At 39.7% G+C, this 17,798-nt stretch overlaps 1 protein-coding gene across 4 annotated transcripts in view; it reads left to right on the top strand.

Moving 5' to 3' along the window:
- The window catches only part of RANBP3 (RAN binding protein 3), a 62,059-nt gene that overhangs the window by 12,673 nt on the left and 31,588 nt on the right, over window positions 1–17,798 (top strand). For 3 of the 4 annotated variants that reach the window (XM_062510178.1, XM_062510177.1, XM_062510176.1), the window contains exons 3-6: window positions 8,043–8,246; window positions 14,126–14,162; window positions 14,253–14,336; window positions 16,776–16,847. In XM_062510178.1, coding sequence (XP_062366162.1) covers window positions 8,043–8,246; window positions 14,126–14,162; window positions 14,253–14,336; window positions 16,776–16,847 — 397 coding nt within the window. Of the gene's footprint in view, window positions 1–983; window positions 1,028–8,042; window positions 8,247–14,125; window positions 14,163–14,252; window positions 14,337–16,775; window positions 16,848–17,798 lie in introns of those variants that run through there. The other variant, XM_062510179.1, reaches the window with a different exon arrangement.

The raw sequence follows: 17,798 nt of genomic DNA, 5'->3' as shown, positions 1-17,798 counted from the left end.
AACTAGTACCAGACTCAAGCTTTCTCACAGGTTCAGTAGGCATATTCCTCAGCAGGAGCTTGCAACTGTCCTAGTTTGAAAGACAGGTGTTTGCTAAGAAAAGCAGAAGCCCCCCTTTGAACTGAAAAATGTGATCCTTCCTTCCTACAAATTATTATGATGTTGAAATTAAGGGAGCTCTCAGGCAAAGATATGGGGATAGGAATAACAGTTCTTTACTAGTATATCTAACAAGACAAACAAGAACAACAACAGCTATGAAATTACCCACAAACAGAACAGTAACTCAGTCCCAGTGTTTTTTGGCTGCAGGCACCTTTTCCCTGAGCTGCAGTTCCCGGTGCTGGGGGCGGGCGGGTCCCGCAGAGCTGCAGGAGGGCTGGGGGTGATGGCAGCGCTGTCCCAGGGGGAGAGAGAGATGGAGAGAGCCCTCCACTCACGGTGTGGGTCCCGGTGATCAGCAGAGTGCTGGATGGTGGCAGGTTACAGCAAGAAGGCAGCAGTGCAGGGTCTGACAGCAGTGAGGATGGCTCCCGATGTTGGGATGGCAGGGATGGGACAGAGGCGGCGATCGTCCTTCTCGTCCGAACTCAGCGGGGGAAATGGGCCGAGCCAGAGCCTTTCTCCTCTTCTGGCTGTTTGAATTTCGTGGGGTTTTCCTCTTCTCTCCCCTCCCCCTTGCCACCAGGGCCTAGTCAACAGGTATCTTAGCATGACAATGGGGAAAATTCCACAGAGGGAAAAGGGCAAGAACCAACCCCCAACAGAAACCTTTCTCAGCTTGGAAAGGATTTAAGTCTGCTGTCCTTCTAGTATTAGCTAATCAAGTTAAATCTGCCAGAGTGTAAGTACTTTCAAGACATTCTTTTAACTACATTTTTTACAGCGACTGTTTACATATGTGTTGGGATGAGGGGAGTGGTAGTGTTTGCCATACCAGTTTTGATCATGTTTCCTTTTAGGAAACAGCTCCCAATCACCCGCTGTTTCTTAGACTCTTCTGAAGTCCCTTCTGAGTTGGGTCATGGTGAGTGTTCTCTGCAGGTGTCCTTTACCCTTGCTGTGATCATAGCAGTGTGCAATCCAGGCAGAGTGACAGGTCCTGTGTCCTTTTTTGCTGGCCTGGTCCTTACATGCCGAGATAACAGTTCTTGTACTCTCATGTTCCTTCTCCGTTGGCCTGCACGCTGCATGCATGCCTTGAGCATTAAGCTGTGCAAGCTCCTGCATTGGGCTATGAGGCAGAGCTGTTGCACTGTCATAGGTCTCAACAAAATACTTGTAAAAACATATTAATTAAAGGCATAATGTATTTTGGGGCTGGCAGAGAGGATCTAGGAAGGGAGATCTGTGATTTAATCTGCCCAGCTGCCTCTGAGGATGCTGAAATGGGGCTGAGCAGGTAGCTGTATTCAGGACCACCTCTGCCTTGGCATAGACAGAAAGTCTGGCTTTGTTGAGTGGAGGGTCTGTGGGTTCCTTCGCATCTTGAAGGCACAGGAGTTGAGATAAGCTAGAAATTTATCTAAATGCCAGGTGGTGGTGGTGCTGTCGTGGGGGCCAGTCACTGTTGATTTGGACATGGAATAAGTCTGGCTTGGGTGGGGAATAGGGCCTGTTCCTTAAAACAAATCTGAGAGTCTAGTAGTACCATCTGTCAGTTGCCAATTTTCAAAGTAGTGACAGACATAAATGCTTGTGCTAAACAGTGTATTGCGTAGCGATGGAAGATTTATTTTTAAAGGGGAAGGGGGAGTGATTAATAATTTTGATAGTTTTTATTGTGGTTTATTTGATGCTGCAGAGAAGGATTTGTAGAAGCAACAGTGCTGTGCTTCTTGCAGTTTGATTAAATTAAGAGCTTGTTGCTCGTGCCAGTAGTTGTTTTTGGTAGTGTGGATACAATAGTAGTACAGTCAGAACATGATGCTGTGAGCCCAAAGTAACAGCCACTTAATCTATTCTCTATATATCAGAACCTAGCATTCAGGCCAGTTTCAATCAATTTAATTACTGAAAAATGCCTCGGGTTACTCAGTATGTTTACAGAAAGACTTAATAGCTAAATGTTCCCAAGAAGGGTAAACTTCGTTACTGTTTCTGTAAAAGGTGCTTGGTTAAGTTCATTGCCTCCCGCAAAAGACTATCTTTACAGGATTTGCCTGTTAACTTTAATAAACTGTGAAGTTTTTCATAGAGCAATGCTTTGAAGAAAATGCAAAAGTAACTTTGAAATAGTTGTCAAACAACACAGTACTTGAATATGTAATTTCTCAATGTAAATTACAATTTTAATTTAGATAAATGTCTGTCTAGTCAAGTAATTTTTCTGTAAGCAAAAGTGTTAGTGAAGGCTTTTTAGTGCTGACACAGCAGTCTGACAGTAAGCTGAGGGGGAGAAAAATCATTGCATTGTGTATTTAGTTATCTGTGATGGTTGTTTATGTTTGCCTAGTGTTCTTTCCACATGCACCTGGACATCCTGAGCAGAATTATTTCATCGCAGCATCTACAGATCCTGTTAGTATTGCAGCTGGGTTGATAGAATTCAGTGGTTTTACTGACTTTTCTGGAACTAACAGTAGTGTCTAGTATTAAGTTAAACCATGTTCTTTTGTTAGAAATCTTGACTTAAGCTTGTGCTTGGAAGGTGTCTGACATTTGGGTTATATCAACACCGTGAAACTTTTGAGGCTTGGGGCAGAGTGGCTGGAAAGCTGCCTGGTGGAGAAGGACCTGGTGGTCCTGGTCAGCAGCAGCTGAACATAAGCCCAGGTGTGCCCAGGTCTCCAAGAAGGGCAATGTCACCTGGCCAGTACCAACCACAATGTGGCCAGCAGCACGAGGGCAGTGACTGTCCCCTGTGCTGGGCACCGCTGAGGCATTTCAAATCCCGGGTTCAGCTTTAGGCCCCTCATGACAAGAAAATCACTGAAGGGCTGGAGCATGTCCGGAGAAGGGCAGCAGAACTGGGGAAGGGGCTGGAGCACAAGGCTGACAAGGAGCAGCTGTGGGGGCGGGCTCAGCCTGGAGGAAAGGAGGCTCAGGGGAGACCTTCTCACTCTCTACACCTCCCTGCCGGGAAGGTGGAGCCAGGTTGGCTCTGCTAGCAGGGAACAAGGGACAGGATGAGAGGAAATTACCTCAAGTTGCGCTGGGGTGGTTTAGGTTGGATATTGGGAATTTCTTCACTGAAAGGACTGTTCAGCCCTGGCACAGCTGCCCAGGACAATGGTGGAGTCCCCACCCCTGCAGGAATTGTAAAGCTCTGTGGATGTGGCACCTGGGGACATGAGAAGGACTTGGCAGTGCTGAGGGAATGGCTGGACTCTGATCTTGAAGGAGTTTTCCAACCTGAGCAGTTCTGTGGTTTTCTGATCTTTTTCTCTACTAGAAATTGGAAAACATTCAGCATATTCTAGGACCAAATTCATACGAGTCTGGGAACTAGTTTTTTAACTGCATCTTCCAGCTAAGGATGCATAGACTTAGAACTTGCAATTTGACATGTTTATTTAGAGGGGACAAAAAGTGCATAGTGTTAATACTGCTGCCGCTTAACTCAAACCTCCTTATGGAAAGTAAAATTTTCTTTTGCAGTTAAAGACAGGATTAGTCTGTCCTTGTTTTCAATTTAGATGTCAATTAATGGTGGATGTCAAGTTGGTAGTTACTAAATATGAGTGAGTCTGCATTTTCATGATTTTTGTCTCCTTAACTATTTGAGAACTATTTTCCTAATGTGTGAAATATAATCTTGCAAATATCTGAATAGCAGCACTGCTATTCGTGTTTCTGACAAGCAGAGTTTCTAGTGCTGAGACCCGCTGAAAATTGCAGCAGCTTAAGCAGCATATTGTTGAGATCTGAAAGCAGTATGGGGTCTGAACCTCACTGTATTAGGCATAGAGTATATCTGTTACTTGGTTATCTATCCAGATAACTTGTTTTCTAAGCTGTGCTTTTCATATCACTTTCTGAATTAAATATTTAAATGGAATGGATACAACTTATATTAGTGCTTAATATTAGACATTTCTTTGTGGGGTATTTCTGCTCTGAAACTGATTTTAACTTCTACCATAAAATCATTTGATGACAAGTTTCTCGCCACAGGTTACTTTAAGTAATTTTCTGAAGTTAATTTTTAACGTGCATTTCTGAGGTGAAAGTATTGTCGTTTTTGGATTGACATGTTTTTCTAAGCAAATATGTTAGCTCAAACAAATTTAATCCGTAGTAGTGTAAAGAAACGCTTTGTCAAAAAATGTTTTTAAAGTAGTGTCATTTATTCTGCAAGTGTGAACTGTGGTAATCTGGTCATTACTGATTGTCATAGTATAGGATCATTATGGCCTCCCTACTCACAAGTATAGGAAAAGGCAGAGTCTCCACTCGGATTTAAAAAAAATTTTGTGCTTGAAAACGCCAGTGTTTATGATGAAGCTTGTGCCTTGTCCTCTTCCCCCCACCAGCTGTGTTGGGGTATTGGCAGAATATAGAAAAGAGCACTTTATTTCTAGTTTGTTGTATAATTAGTTTTGATCAGTGTCCTGCTTTCCGTATGTGAATTGATAGTGGGTGTTCTTTTAAGATTGACTCTGAAAGAAAGTGAATTATGTGATACTTGGGTCATGTTCTGTACCTGAAGCAGTACAAAGATTTTAAGGGGCAACTGGGTCCTAAATGCTAAGGTTCTGGAGCGAATAAGAGGTTGTGTTCTTAAATTGTTCTAGCTGTCATCATGGTCTTAACTGTGGAGTTTTAAAACTAGGTATGGAGTTGTGAAAGTCATGTAGGGGATTAGAAGATGGCATTCCCAGGTAGCTTGGAGATCAAAATAATGAGTTAATTTTAAAAAAAATACTTATTTATTTTAATATGTAAAGTAGGGGTTAGTTGAAGTCCTGCTTTGATGCAGTGTTATTTGGAAGTGCTTGGGATTTGGTGTCTGGGGGAAGCAAATTATTAGAAAAGGTTCTTCATGCTGTGGCCATGGCTTACAGGTTTAGGATAGTGGCAGAGAGAACTGTGAATGATGTAATTTGTGTATGGAGAGGCAAAGCATTCCCTTTCCCAGTCTGTCTCAGCATTTTTAGCAAGGCTGTCAAGAGGTTTCATTAGGATACCCAGTGGAACTGTATTGCAAGTCCATAGTTTACTTAAGCAGTTAAATCATGCTTAAGAGTTCATAATTGTGAATATATTGGTGTACTTAAAAGAACAGCCATGAAGGTATTTGGAGAGACAGTTGTGCAAGAAAAAGCGTGGAGGAATATAGAGAGCCTGATAAAGTGAAAGGCTGTTGGGCATATAGGCAGGAGTTGGCCTTGGCTCTAAGCAGGTAAAAAATGTGAAAACATACTCTGAAAGTAATCTTTTTGGGCTATTGGTTAGAGGTGCTAGAGCGAGGAGAATGAGGAAAGGAGTTGCAAGTAACTCAACTTAGAATTGGGCGGAAAAGCTGGTCCAAGAGTGCTTGTGCCAGTCTTTATTGGAAAATAATATTATTTCCTTCCCAATATTTGGTGGCTATAGTATTATGTCAGTCTTAGTTTTTAAGTAATCCTTCATGTCTCTCCTTATTTTCTGCAATGCAGAAGAAGTCAGATCTCCAAATAGACTTAGATGTATTTAGTCTGGGTGAGTTATTTTTAGTTTTAATAAAATAGAAGTTTTTTGAGCTGGCTGAGCAAGGTGAATTTGTGTAGGTGGCTTCCTAACATTATTAATCTTTCCCTTGATCTTTGCCATAGTGTTTAAGAGACAGAAACGGGTTTCTGTCAAGATCTCCCTAGAACTGTATTTTATAAGAAATATTTTCTCTGGAGAAGAGGAAGCTCAAAGCGGGACACATTTCTCATACAAAATATTTGAGCAAAAAGGAAGAGAGTGAGCTAGCTGTTAACCAGCTCCAAAGAACTTCCAGAAAGAGCTTAGATCAGAATTCACAAAGCTAAGAGTCTAGGAAACACTTTCAGTAGTATACATGACTAAGGATTAAAATTTTAATTTAATTTTAAGAGTTTGTAGTTTCCTTTGGATATGCTTATTTGAGAACAGCTGTACAAACCTCTGCCTGAAGCAGTTCTGGTTTGATGAATCTTTGAGTCCTTTGTTGGTCTTGTCTTCAATGACTTAAACCACATACTATTCGCAAAATTCTGAAACCTACAGTAGTTTTTGATTAATATATTTTTTCTTATATTATTCTATATATTTTTATGTATTCGTATATTGGCCATGAAATTCTTATCTTGGATTCAGGTTTTTCTTCATAGAAGTGCTGATTTGCAAAAATTCTGTATGTTTCTTGTGTGGGTCTTGAAGCAGATATTCCAGTCTTGCTTAGGATAGAAATGAGATTTATTCTTAGTTCCACTTTTTTAAATGCTTGACACCAAGTATTTAAAGTATTTAATATCGAATATTAACCTCTATTTAATGTTTATTTAGCCTACTTTAGGATATTCTAAACTGTTTCAATATGAATTACTTGCAAAGTATTTTGTCATTTCCAATTTTAAGTGCTTAGCACAAGTGTTTATTGAATATTCTTGCCTCCTCTTCATTATTAGGTGAACTGTATTTTCTGAACTGTACCTAGAAGTCAGTGTAATTTTCTGGTAAAGCTCTGTTTTTTTACATATATTTTAAGTGCTATGGCCAGTTCCAGGTAGCCTTTTCCTACTGTTCTCCCCAGATGAAAAGATAAGGATAGGTTGCTAGACTGCTAGATTTTATTTAATGTTAGGTAAAAAAAATGTGTCTTTAACTCTTCTCATTCTGTGGGGTTTTAAGTTCGTGTTTGGGTCTGTTATTAACAGCTAAATATTAAAATGTTAGATAACTTCGACAGTACAAAAACCTGTCATCCTGAACTTGTACCTTACATCCACAGTATTATCCCCATAAACATATTTTGACTATTTTGAGCCTTAATTATAGTAATTACTTGCATGATAAAATTTAATGTATTGCTGGTTTTTGTTACCATTACAGGACAAGTGTTACTTGAAGAACTTGGCTCTTGAAATGTTAAGTACTACTGTTTATTTTTGAGGCTTTTGCTTACTTTCTTGCTCGTACCTGGGCAATGATGAGCTCTTTATTCTACCGAGTGTTATCTGGGAGCAAGCCAAGGTTGTGTGCTTTTGAGTGCCATCTTTCCCTTACTGCTTAATTCTTCAGATACTTCACTATAAGATGCAGGGAAGCTCAACCCACAGATTGCAAGTGGGAGCACATCCTTGGCTTGCATGTTATCCATGGACTATAACTTAGTCCTTAATCACAATACAGTTTTTTGTGCTCAAAGCCTTTTAAACTTTTTTCATTATTCAGATGTGTACAGAATATGCTAGCTTTTGTTGTACAAGTAGGGATGTGCAGCAGTTAAAGCATATGAAGGAATGAAAAGTCTGTGGCAGAATTTCAGCAAATACTAAATCTCATTAAGGTACACTAGTTATCCTGTCACCTCCCTCCTTGAAATAGACTGAAACTTACTACTTTATGAAAGCATTGGTGTTGCTTTTCCGCCACTTCATGTGAATATGAAGGGATCCTGTGTCTTGTGTGAATATTGGTTAATTTCTATGAGAATTTCATAAACAACTCACCTCCTTCAAAAATTGGCTGAAGAGGCAGTGAAGGACTCTTATTTACAGTAATTGTCTAATTGTTATATCTGAATCTGCAGGCAAAAGCTATCGGCTGTCCTTTAGTACTTGAGAGAGGGGAGGGGTTAACCCCCAACAAGACTGTAGCTGCCAAAATCCTCTTTGCTGAGGACATAGATGATTTTGGGTAACTTTCAAGAGTTCATTTGTTCCAGCTGAGGTTTTTCGAAGGGAAGAGGAGCTAATTCTGTCAGCAAGTTCTGTTACAGAGTTTGTCTTTTAATTGGTGCATCAGCAACAAACAGCTCCTTCTGCCATACTGTGAAAACAGTGAAATTTAAAATGGATCCTCTCACTAGGACCACCAGTCTCTCATGTTGCAGCCTTGCATTGAAGGGACGTTGTCTTTTCTGCTCACAGTCCCCTGCAGAGCAAAAAGGTTTGTCGGATTCAGGCGAGGACCCCCAGGGAGAGGTTGAGCCCCCTTACCATGGTCTGGGTCACATAGAACCAGCTGGTGAGTGCGACTCTGAGCACCCTGTTCCTGCTGTGGCCTCAGTCAGTGCTACCCTGAGTCCTGCTTCTGAAACCCAGCTTGCTCCTATTCAACAAGAACTGGCAGGGGTAAGTGCCAACCTACCAAGTACTTCTGCTGCTGAGGGGATTAGAGGAAAAAGTCCCTTCCACTAGGTGGAATCAATTATTGTTAACTGTAGGTAGTGCAAATCAGTCTGTCTGGTTCTTTGATATCTCAAGTGTTTAGTCCTCTCTAAACCTTCGTTCCAATTAGAAGAAATTAAATTTGTGAGTCTCTTTAGTAGTGTAACTGTAGAGGACACAGCAAGTATTTTAAAATTTGAGGTGTGAACTGTGTTTGCTAAGGGTAAGAGCCCTTCTAAATAAGTGAGAAGGCAGGTCTATATTTGAGGGGTTTGCTTCAAGCAGTTAGAGAACTCTTTGTTCCCTCTATGGCCATAATGCTGCAACTTGATGAAGAGAGCTGCTAATACTGCTTCCACTAGATATATCATGTCAGCCCCTAAGGTATTTAACAGATTAAAGGTACCAAGCATCATGGAGTTTTGAATTTGGGTGTTTGGAGTGGGGGAGGAAATCAGTATTTTGTGGAAAAGCTGTCAGTGCTCATAATTTGATTTTTGTACTGGTGATGTAGCAAAATATTTCCTGAAAGATTGGATGACTAAATGACTGCTACCATACAGTCTTTCAGAACAACTCTAAGTAATCCTAATCTTTCTGGTTGATGGACTATGTTTTCTTGGTGCAGGTGAATGTCACTGTTCATTATGGCATTACACCCTAGGCATGTGTTCTTTGCTAGATGTTTGTTAAGGCTGCTTCAGCTAACACCTGCACCCTTTTCTTGCAGTGATTGGTTTGGGTTTTTTTTGTCCAAGAATTGGCCATTTCAAGTAAACCCAGTACTGAATGGACTGTCATTGCAAGGTGCTAATAGCTGTGGGTTAAGCACCTCTCAATGTTCAGATTGTTGCTTAATTACCTGCAGAAATCTTTCAGGTTTTTTTCTGAAGGTTGCAGTTTAAGGGTTAATGTTTTAAAATATAGCTGGTAAACATGTGCGGAAAATCACATTCTGAAAAGCCGATGTCCATAAATGAGACAGATGAGTCCTGCAACTTTATTCACATAAAGGGAGAGAGTCCACTGGGACACACGCCCCCACCGGGTTTTCTCTCTCTCGGTTTCAGAGGGCTCACTCTCCTTTTATCCTAAACTCCCGGCTGCAGTTGCCCTCTTCCTTTCCCCATTGGCTGAGGCACTAGGAAGGTACAGCCTTCCCGAACCACCTACCACCTATTCCCCTTTGAACCTGGCGTTTTACCCCGACGTTCAGAAGTTCAGCTTTGTGCAGAGTCCCTCACTTGCCTGTTTCAGGAGTCAGGCTGTCTGGGTGTTGTAAGTGTTTGTCACACACACTGACTCAGAGCCAATTGTCCACCAAGCAGTGGAATTTATTAAGCAAGCGGTAACAAGCAAAAGCAGCTCTGGGCGGCCGGGAGTTAGCGCTCCACCAACGGCGCGCACTTTCCTCTCTCAGTCCTTTGAGTTTTATACCCCTTGTTTCTGGTGTACGTGTCCCTTTTGCAGTCGGGTCTGCGCTGGCGCTGCCTGTTGATAGGGGTCGTACTTTGCCCTCCGGTGGTCGTTGGAATGAAGAAGACTTCTCTTCCCGGCAGGACCTCTGCCTTATCAGTAGATCCTTTTTACACGTTGAACAATGGATACTTAAGTATGGTTAATTAACTCAGCTCAAACTAATCAAGACATTCTTGTGGACTAAGGGTGCATGACTTGTGCCCTCTCAGATCCGGTTCTATTCTTTGTTATTTTATTGAACTCTTGGTAGTCCTTTTATTTTAATGAACAATTTTTATGTTGTTTTTATTACATGGGCTCAGTAACAAACCTGCTGCTTGAAGTTAGAGGAGACATTATGACCCATTTCAAAGACGTTAACACCCATACCTTCACCTATGGAATTGGTTTGTAAAGAGGTAGTCACACATCTTTCCTATCAAACATAATCACAGACTTTTGTCTCAGTTTTCTGTCATTTGAAATTGCAGTGATACTAGAACTGTCCAAGAGAATGGTATTAACCAGACTTTCAGGAGCACAGCACCAAGTGGTTATCTTAGTTCTGTTCTTAGAGAGCAGAAAATCTTACCCCAATTAACCCAGTTCTGAAAGAAATTTAAAACTCACAAATTCTGTTAGGGATCATATGCAGAAATTAGTGGCTGTACAGAATAGCTGTTTCAGTGTTCTTCCTGATTCTATTCAATGAAATATACCAAACTGTATGGTACTCAGTATGGGCATATAACCGGCATGCACTGGCAAGCACTCTTCAAATTATTCCAGTGTCTTACAGTAAAACCATCCCTTATCTTGAAATCTAGACAATGTTCATGCATTTTAAGAGTACTTGAACTGGTTTGTTGAAGTGGCAGTTTTCATGCTGTCTTCCTAGGGTCTGGGAAGATGGATGAGTTAAGACAGAAAAAGATACTACCTGTTTGTACACATATTGACAGTTATTTTTGATATGACTTGAATTTAGTGTGGCCATAGGTACAGCCCCTTGCAGAGCTGATGGTTATGTCCTAACTTTTTGCTGATGCACACCAGCTTCCCACAACATGTGGCTGTTCCAGCAAGACTGCTGAGAGGTTCTGGAACAGCTTTTAAAATCATGGCAGTTCAATAATGCCTGTGTATGTGCAGAGTGTCTCGACTGAAGACTTATATTATTATGCTCTGAAGTCCTTTATATATGACTTTTTGCATCTTAAAATGTGTTTTCAAAGATAAACACTAAAGTATACTCCTAGAGCTTTCCCTGAATTTTATTGACCTTTTCTGCCTTACCCACATTCTCCCTTCCTGTCCCTCTTCCTGCTTATTAGTGTGAATAAGCAAAAACTGACAAATTTGTTGACGTTTGGAAGTTCTTCTCTTAGCTTGATGCAAAAATTGTGTGAGGAATTAATGTTTGTATTTAGTTAATTACTGTGACTTAGACTTTTAAGAAGCAGTTGATAGCCTTTATGCAGCTAATTTCCTTATACAGAAATGTGTCATAATTGTAGGAGCCTCTATTTATGCATAAATGTAACTATTCTCTGGCTGGATTTCTGGAAGCCGAGGTCAGAGGGAATATGTGAAAAGTAGCTTCTGCTCTTAAATGAGAAAATTCTAGGTTGGATTTTGCTGTTACCAGTTTGTGTCTCATCAGTGTCTAAGTCCAAACAACTGAATGGAGATAAATTTAATCAGCTTAGTGGTTTCTTCAGGATGAGATTGTCCTGCCTTTTGTTTCTGTTGTGTGGGGTACCTGTGTACAGCAGGTGTTGCTGTAAAGTACAGACTGAGTAGGTTGAGGAGAAGCATAAATGGAGAGGCTGGACTGCAGTTCATTGTCATTAAATGTAACTTGCTGTTTTTCCAGTCTGTCAGGCTTGCCATGCATATATACCTGTGTTTTTTGTCTCATCTACCTAGCTTCCTCTGGGTAGAAGCAGCACTGGTATGCAATTCTGGCTGCAGTAGTAACTTGCTTTACCTGTGGCTTCATAGGAAAGTAAAGCTTATGTTAATACAGTAGATCTGTGTACCCCCACCCCCATGGAATCTACCTGACATCTCTTTGTCCAAAGGTACATAGCTTAAATCTCCCAGAACTCATGGGCCAGGAAGCATGGAGGTAACTCTGAGCAGATTCTCTGTTCTGCTTTGCCTTCAGTAGGGTGCAGAGTTGGTTTTGGATATTGATACCTGTTGCCCACTGAACATGGCGATGGTACTTAGTTGTGCTTGTCAGTTATGAAATTACAGTGATAGGATGTTTTGAAGCTTGTGCTATATAGGTTTGACTTTGTATGTGTTACTTGAGCATTGAGAATGAAGCATATGTTAATAACATTTTAAGTTTTTGGCATTCAGGTGGAAATCACTTGTTTATTTTTAAGGATTTTTACATGTAGAGATCTGCAGTTCCACTCATGCAAGTTTTTACCAGGTATTTTCTTTTTGCTTTTAGGATTTTTGATAAAAGTGGAAAAAGTTGCTTATATATGTGACAACACTTTAAGTGCAAAACGAAATCTTTTCTGAGTTCAGATGCTGGTTGCTGAAATACATGGTATCATGATTTTCCATTTTAGCCTCATCTTTTGGGAAAGTATTGTGTATTGGCAAGGGCAGTGAGTAATAAGACCCGGTAGTACCATGGACTACTTGGCTAATTGTGTGGGAAGAGCCATGGATCATCAAATGCAGAATTAATGTGGCTGGGCTGATAGGTGTGTGTGAATGCAGGGAGTTGTGTTCCAGAACTGTTAGTAGCTTCTTATTCCCAATGCTAAAGGTTTCAAAAGTACTCAACTAGGGTGCTAGTGAAGTAGCTATACTTTTCTGTGAACATAAAACAAAACAGAAAGGCCCTTAAAGGTAATTTCATAGACAAAGTTCAGTGTAAGTGGGTTTTTATTAGCGTTTGATGGAGTACTGGTAGTCCAGTATTATCTGGGGTCTAAATGTATGCGGTGCTAAATAGAAAGTTTTGTACTCTCTGGGATCCTTACACCCAAGGTGTGCCTCAGATGTCAGTCCTATGCAGATGTGAGCAGTCCTTCTGTGTGTCTGCATGCCCACAGTGCCCAAGTGGGCCGAATCATGGTAAGGAAGGAGTTTTGGGGTGTCAGTGGGCTCTGGGCATGAGCTGCCATTCCTCCATTTATCAGCCAGTCTGAAGGGAGACTGAGTGAAGGGGAGGTGTCTTTCCGCATGTCCTGGGGGAGGAGTAGGATGAAAGGATAGTAATCTTGGACTAGGTAGATGGTCCAATATGTCAGAGCTATCTGAAAAGATGGTGTAGCCAAGGTGGGGGTTGGTCTGTTCTTCCAGGTAACGAGGTCTAGGACAAGAGGAAATGGCCTCAAGTTGCGCCTCAAGTTGAACATTTAGATTGGATATTATGAAAAGCGTGTTCCACAAAAGGCTTGTGCAGCCCTGGAACAGGCTGCCCATGGCAGTGGTGGAGCCATCATCCCTGCAGAGATTTGTGAGATGCGTGGTTGTGACACTTGCGGACATGTTTTAGCGTTGGGCATAGCAGTTCTGAGGGATCTTAGACTTTTTGATCTTAAAGTTTCTTGCTAACCTAAGCAATTTGATGATTCTAAGATGTTTTGTAATAAGATGAAGATACTGATGCAGCCCTGATCACCTTCCATAGTGAAAGGAGTCTGTCATGGGGTTATTTTTTAAAGGAGCAAGGGCAGTTGAAGAACTGGCAGAGAAATAGTAGGAAAGAGCCATAGAAATCCTCAGAAAATATGCAAAGCCTTTGTTCAAAGACTTTTTGAATATCTCTGATATATGATGCTTCCTGTTTTGTTCTTGGTACTGTGGAAGATGTTAGGGGACTATCCTTGTTAATCCAATAAAAATATTGTTTTACTGGTTTATAGAGTATGCCTTGAAAGCCATTCCTTCAATGCTATAATTTTGTTGAAAGAACTAATGTCACTTAAAGTAACTAGGTAAAGTGCTTTGGAATGAACTCCCAAATAATGGGTGTGTTTATGTTGAGCTTAAAACTTTATATTTTAAAAATGAAATCAATTTTTGAAACTGTCCTTTTCAAATTTTCAGTATATAGAAAATACAATTGTATTAATTGTTATACCGTCCCTAAAGATTATAGTGCTTGGGCTCTGAACTTTCAGGAATCTTACTTGTAAATGAACTATTTTGTATTAATTGTATTTGATAGTATCTGTGTGAAACTCATATGCCCACATATAAGTAACAGAGGATTATTTGCACTGAGTGTGTATCATTGACAATAAAGAAAAAAAAATCTCCTAGGTTATGCTTAAAATGTCTACATCAAACTGAAGAGACTGAAATGTTCAGTATGTGATCTTTGTTTGATCAGTGTAATCTGATTTCAGAGGTCTGCTGATGGAACAAGTCCAGAAGATGGAGATGGTAAGAAATTTTATTGTAAAATCAAAAGCCATGGGTGTGTCTCTTGTTTGGATGTTTCACATTTTCTCTAATAATTTTTTTTGAATACAGAATCTGATCGGGAGGATGGAAGCTACTGTCCACCTGTAAAACGTGAGAGAACTTCATCTTTGACTCAGTTCCCTCCTCAGTCAGGTAAATGTTGCTACAGTATTATATATGAGGGATGGTTTTCCTTCTAGTCATGTAAGCAGTCTTTTTACTGTCTGCTGTGCTTTGAGTTAAGACTACAGCAAGCACGTTGGCAAATTTGGTGAAGCCCAAAGGGCTTGATAGTTTTTTAAAACGTTTTCTATCTGTAATTTTATGTGTGTTTGTGGTTTTAGCTTTTACTCTTGTGCTGTTAAATTACAGAATTAACCAGAAACCTTCCTCATTTGTTGTGGTCAGGTTGCTTCTTTCCAGATTTCAAGTGCTACTTTTTTCTTATTTACTCTGCTGTCAGGGAAATTTTTTTCAAGTGTCAGCTCTCATTTTAGTCCTTTTCTCCCATTCCTTTTAAAACGGGGATGATTCAGTGCATTTCTTAAGCACCTGATGTACACAGGAGAGAATGACCACAGCCTGTGTGTGCACAGTCAGGGCAGTGAAATCACTGGGATAAATTCATGCAGTTCACTTGCACAGGAATGGTCATGTTGGAGATTTGTTCACTTACCTGTAACAGTCTTGATTTGTGCTGTCTCTCCTCACAGATCATATGAAGGTTTTAGCTTTGGTCAGTGGTTATTTTAGTTAAGATATGTCAGTATCTGAGGCAGATTTCAAGACTGCTACTTATTCTACCATCTTAAGTTGAAATAAAGAAGATGAAAAACCTTGAGGGAGAGAACAGTAAAAAGAAATTCCTCTCATATGCAGCACATTCTGGAGATGTGACTAAAAGGTGAAAGCCTAGTTGTTCTGTTTTTAATTTTAAAGAAATAATCTAGTATGGAATCCAAAATGTAGTTGCTGATACTTTATGGGCACAGCATTCTAAATTCATGCACCAGTGCTAGTCAGGGGAAGAAGCCCTTCTCTTTCAGATCCCAGTTTTCTGGTGTGCAGCTCAGTGGGTCTTCAGATGCCGTCATGTGAATTGAGTGACCAGCGTTGCTGCTGTCTGCTTGCCAACCACTCTTGGTAAAGGAATGCACAAAAATAATGAATACGGGGTTTTGTAGATTTTTTGTTAGAATAACAGTATGTGTGTACCCAGGTTCCCTATAATCTCTAACACTTCTATTCCACAATGTCTTTGTTTTATAAGATTAGAATCTCTCTGCTAACATCTGTTAAGAAGTGGAGGAAAACCATTGATTAAACTCTTTCATGGTTAAATACTGGATGTTCTAGGAGTCCGAATCCTTTCTCAAGCCTCTGCTTGGATAATGCATTTTGAGAGGATGTGGTAATTTATTCCCTGATGCCTTTGTTCTGTTCTGATGTGTGTTGTCAGTGACAACTTGGATTTGAATTGCAACTTCCATAAAGATCTCTTTGAATATTGTTGACATTTTTCAATGGCTTTGGTTTCCAGAAAGTCTTTTACTTTCCTGCCTTGCTTTTTTTCTTGTGGGATTATGTTTCTCTCAAGAATAGGGAAATTTTTCTTACGTGAAAACTGTCATGTTTAAGCTTAAGGCAGACAATAATAAAAAGAGAGAAGGTGGAATTAAAGGAAATATGAAAAAATATTTAAGACTTAATTCTTAAAGACAAATGCCACATCTTAATACAGTGGTGTTCAGAGATGAACGTAATCTCTCTTTTCAACATACTTAAGCTTTTTCTACAGCCTTATAAAAGCTGTAAGAGCCAATAAATACTGTTATGCTTCTTCATGCAAAAAGATCTGTTGGTGAAATCTGTCTCTTTCTCTGATTGTCCTATTTCATAAAATGGATTGTGATTTTTATATAACTAGAACTGCTGGAGAGGGTATCAACCAAGCTCCCTATTGCTTGCTTCCTCAGGTCCCAGCAAAGGGTGGAAAAGAAACGCTGTCCTTTGCTTGTTTTTTCAAACATTTTTTTCCATTTTGTTGACTATTGTGCTGCTGAGATGATGACATCTGACAGTACTCTGATATGTTGTCCTCTGTTTCTGTAGGAGTTTCGTTTTCTTTGAAGGGTACTTCACACCTAAGTTGCCTCTTGGTGCAGACATTGTGGTCCATCAGAGCCCAGACTTTCACTCTTACTCTCTAGCAGGCATTACACACCTTTCTGCTCTCTCTGCAGGGGCCTTTTGAAATGGCATTATACGTTTTGCAATGCTATTATATATTCTAACACCATTTCTAATTCCTAATTCAGATACAATTCAGATTGGGAATCCTGTATTTATACAGGATTCAGAAAAAAAATGAAATTTGTTTTTTCTCTGTTTCAGGAGACACTGAGAGGATTTTATGGACAATGGCTTGTTTGCTACTTCAGCTGTAATACTATTTTAGTTTAGAAAAAATAAAACCAGAATAAAACAAATTACTAGAAAAGTAACTTTCAGTTTGAAGTATGGGAACAGGTTTATAATAAAGAACAATATACAGAACTTCCCTTTTTTTTTTCTTTTTTTCCATGACTGTAGTAACAAAGAACAATGTCTTTATGCCATCAAGCTTCTGTGAACCCTCTACAGGCAATTCTGATTCAGAGCCAGGTGAGCTTCCTCATTTTTCTCCTTTTTTCTTGAACTGTTGTTAATTCGTTGTGATGCAAAGTACTCTGATACTTCAGAAGTAAGACCCTATCTGTGAGAATAAAAGTGATGATGGTTCTGATCTTAGATCTGTTCTCTTGCTTACTTCATTGTTTGACTTCACCCTTGCTGGAGGTAATTAAAATAGTATCAAAAGTAAATGTGTTGGAAGTGATGGTAGAATACTGTAGTCTGACCTTCTTTTGCTAGCCTCACAGTAAAACCTTTGGGAAATTCTCATTTATCTATTTTGGAAAACTGTTCTTTTGTATTGGAAAGCAAAACAAGCATAAGGTATGGTCATGATTGTGTTCAGCTATGACCTGTGAGACTGGTGTTGACAGAAATACTGATTTTGTTAGTTCTGGTTTGGTTGTGTTGGTATTGCTGTGTGCACATCAGTATTGTATGCTCATAACCAAGCATGGTGAGGCTGTAAGATGCTGAATTGTCTTATTCTGAGTACAGATATCAAGCCCCTAAAACAAAAAAAGTAGAATTACTCATTGTAAGTTCTTAAGAGCTTGATTTTTAATAGCTGTAGATTTGTATTTTTTTTTTATTTTGGTACTTAATTTAAAAACCATAACTGTAGTGAGTGTGAGCAAAGGAATTTCTTTTACCTTCATATTACAAAAGCATGAGTAAAAACTTTTTATTGCAAGAAACTAACATTAAGCAATTAAGTTTAACTTAATTTATGATAATTAGCAGTTAGGTAGTTGTTGGCAGCTGTCATGTTCAGTCATAATTTTGATTGTTCTTTCTATAGTTTGATTCTCACTTAAGCCTTTATTATCTATATTCAGTCCTTCACAGAAAGAACCCCATTTCTCTGGTGAAAATAGTATTTTTCCTGTTTCTTAAAAAAAAAATTGAACTTTTTCCTTGTGGCATCATGAGTTTGTATGT

The sequence above is a fragment of the Cinclus cinclus genome, chromosome 28, assembly GCF_963662255.1.
Source record: "Cinclus cinclus chromosome 28, bCinCin1.1, whole genome shotgun sequence".
Lineage (NCBI taxonomy): Eukaryota > Metazoa > Chordata > Aves > Passeriformes > Cinclidae > Cinclus > Cinclus cinclus.
Note: the sequence above shows the minus strand (reverse complement) of the source record. Positions and strands in the feature narration are given on the sequence as shown.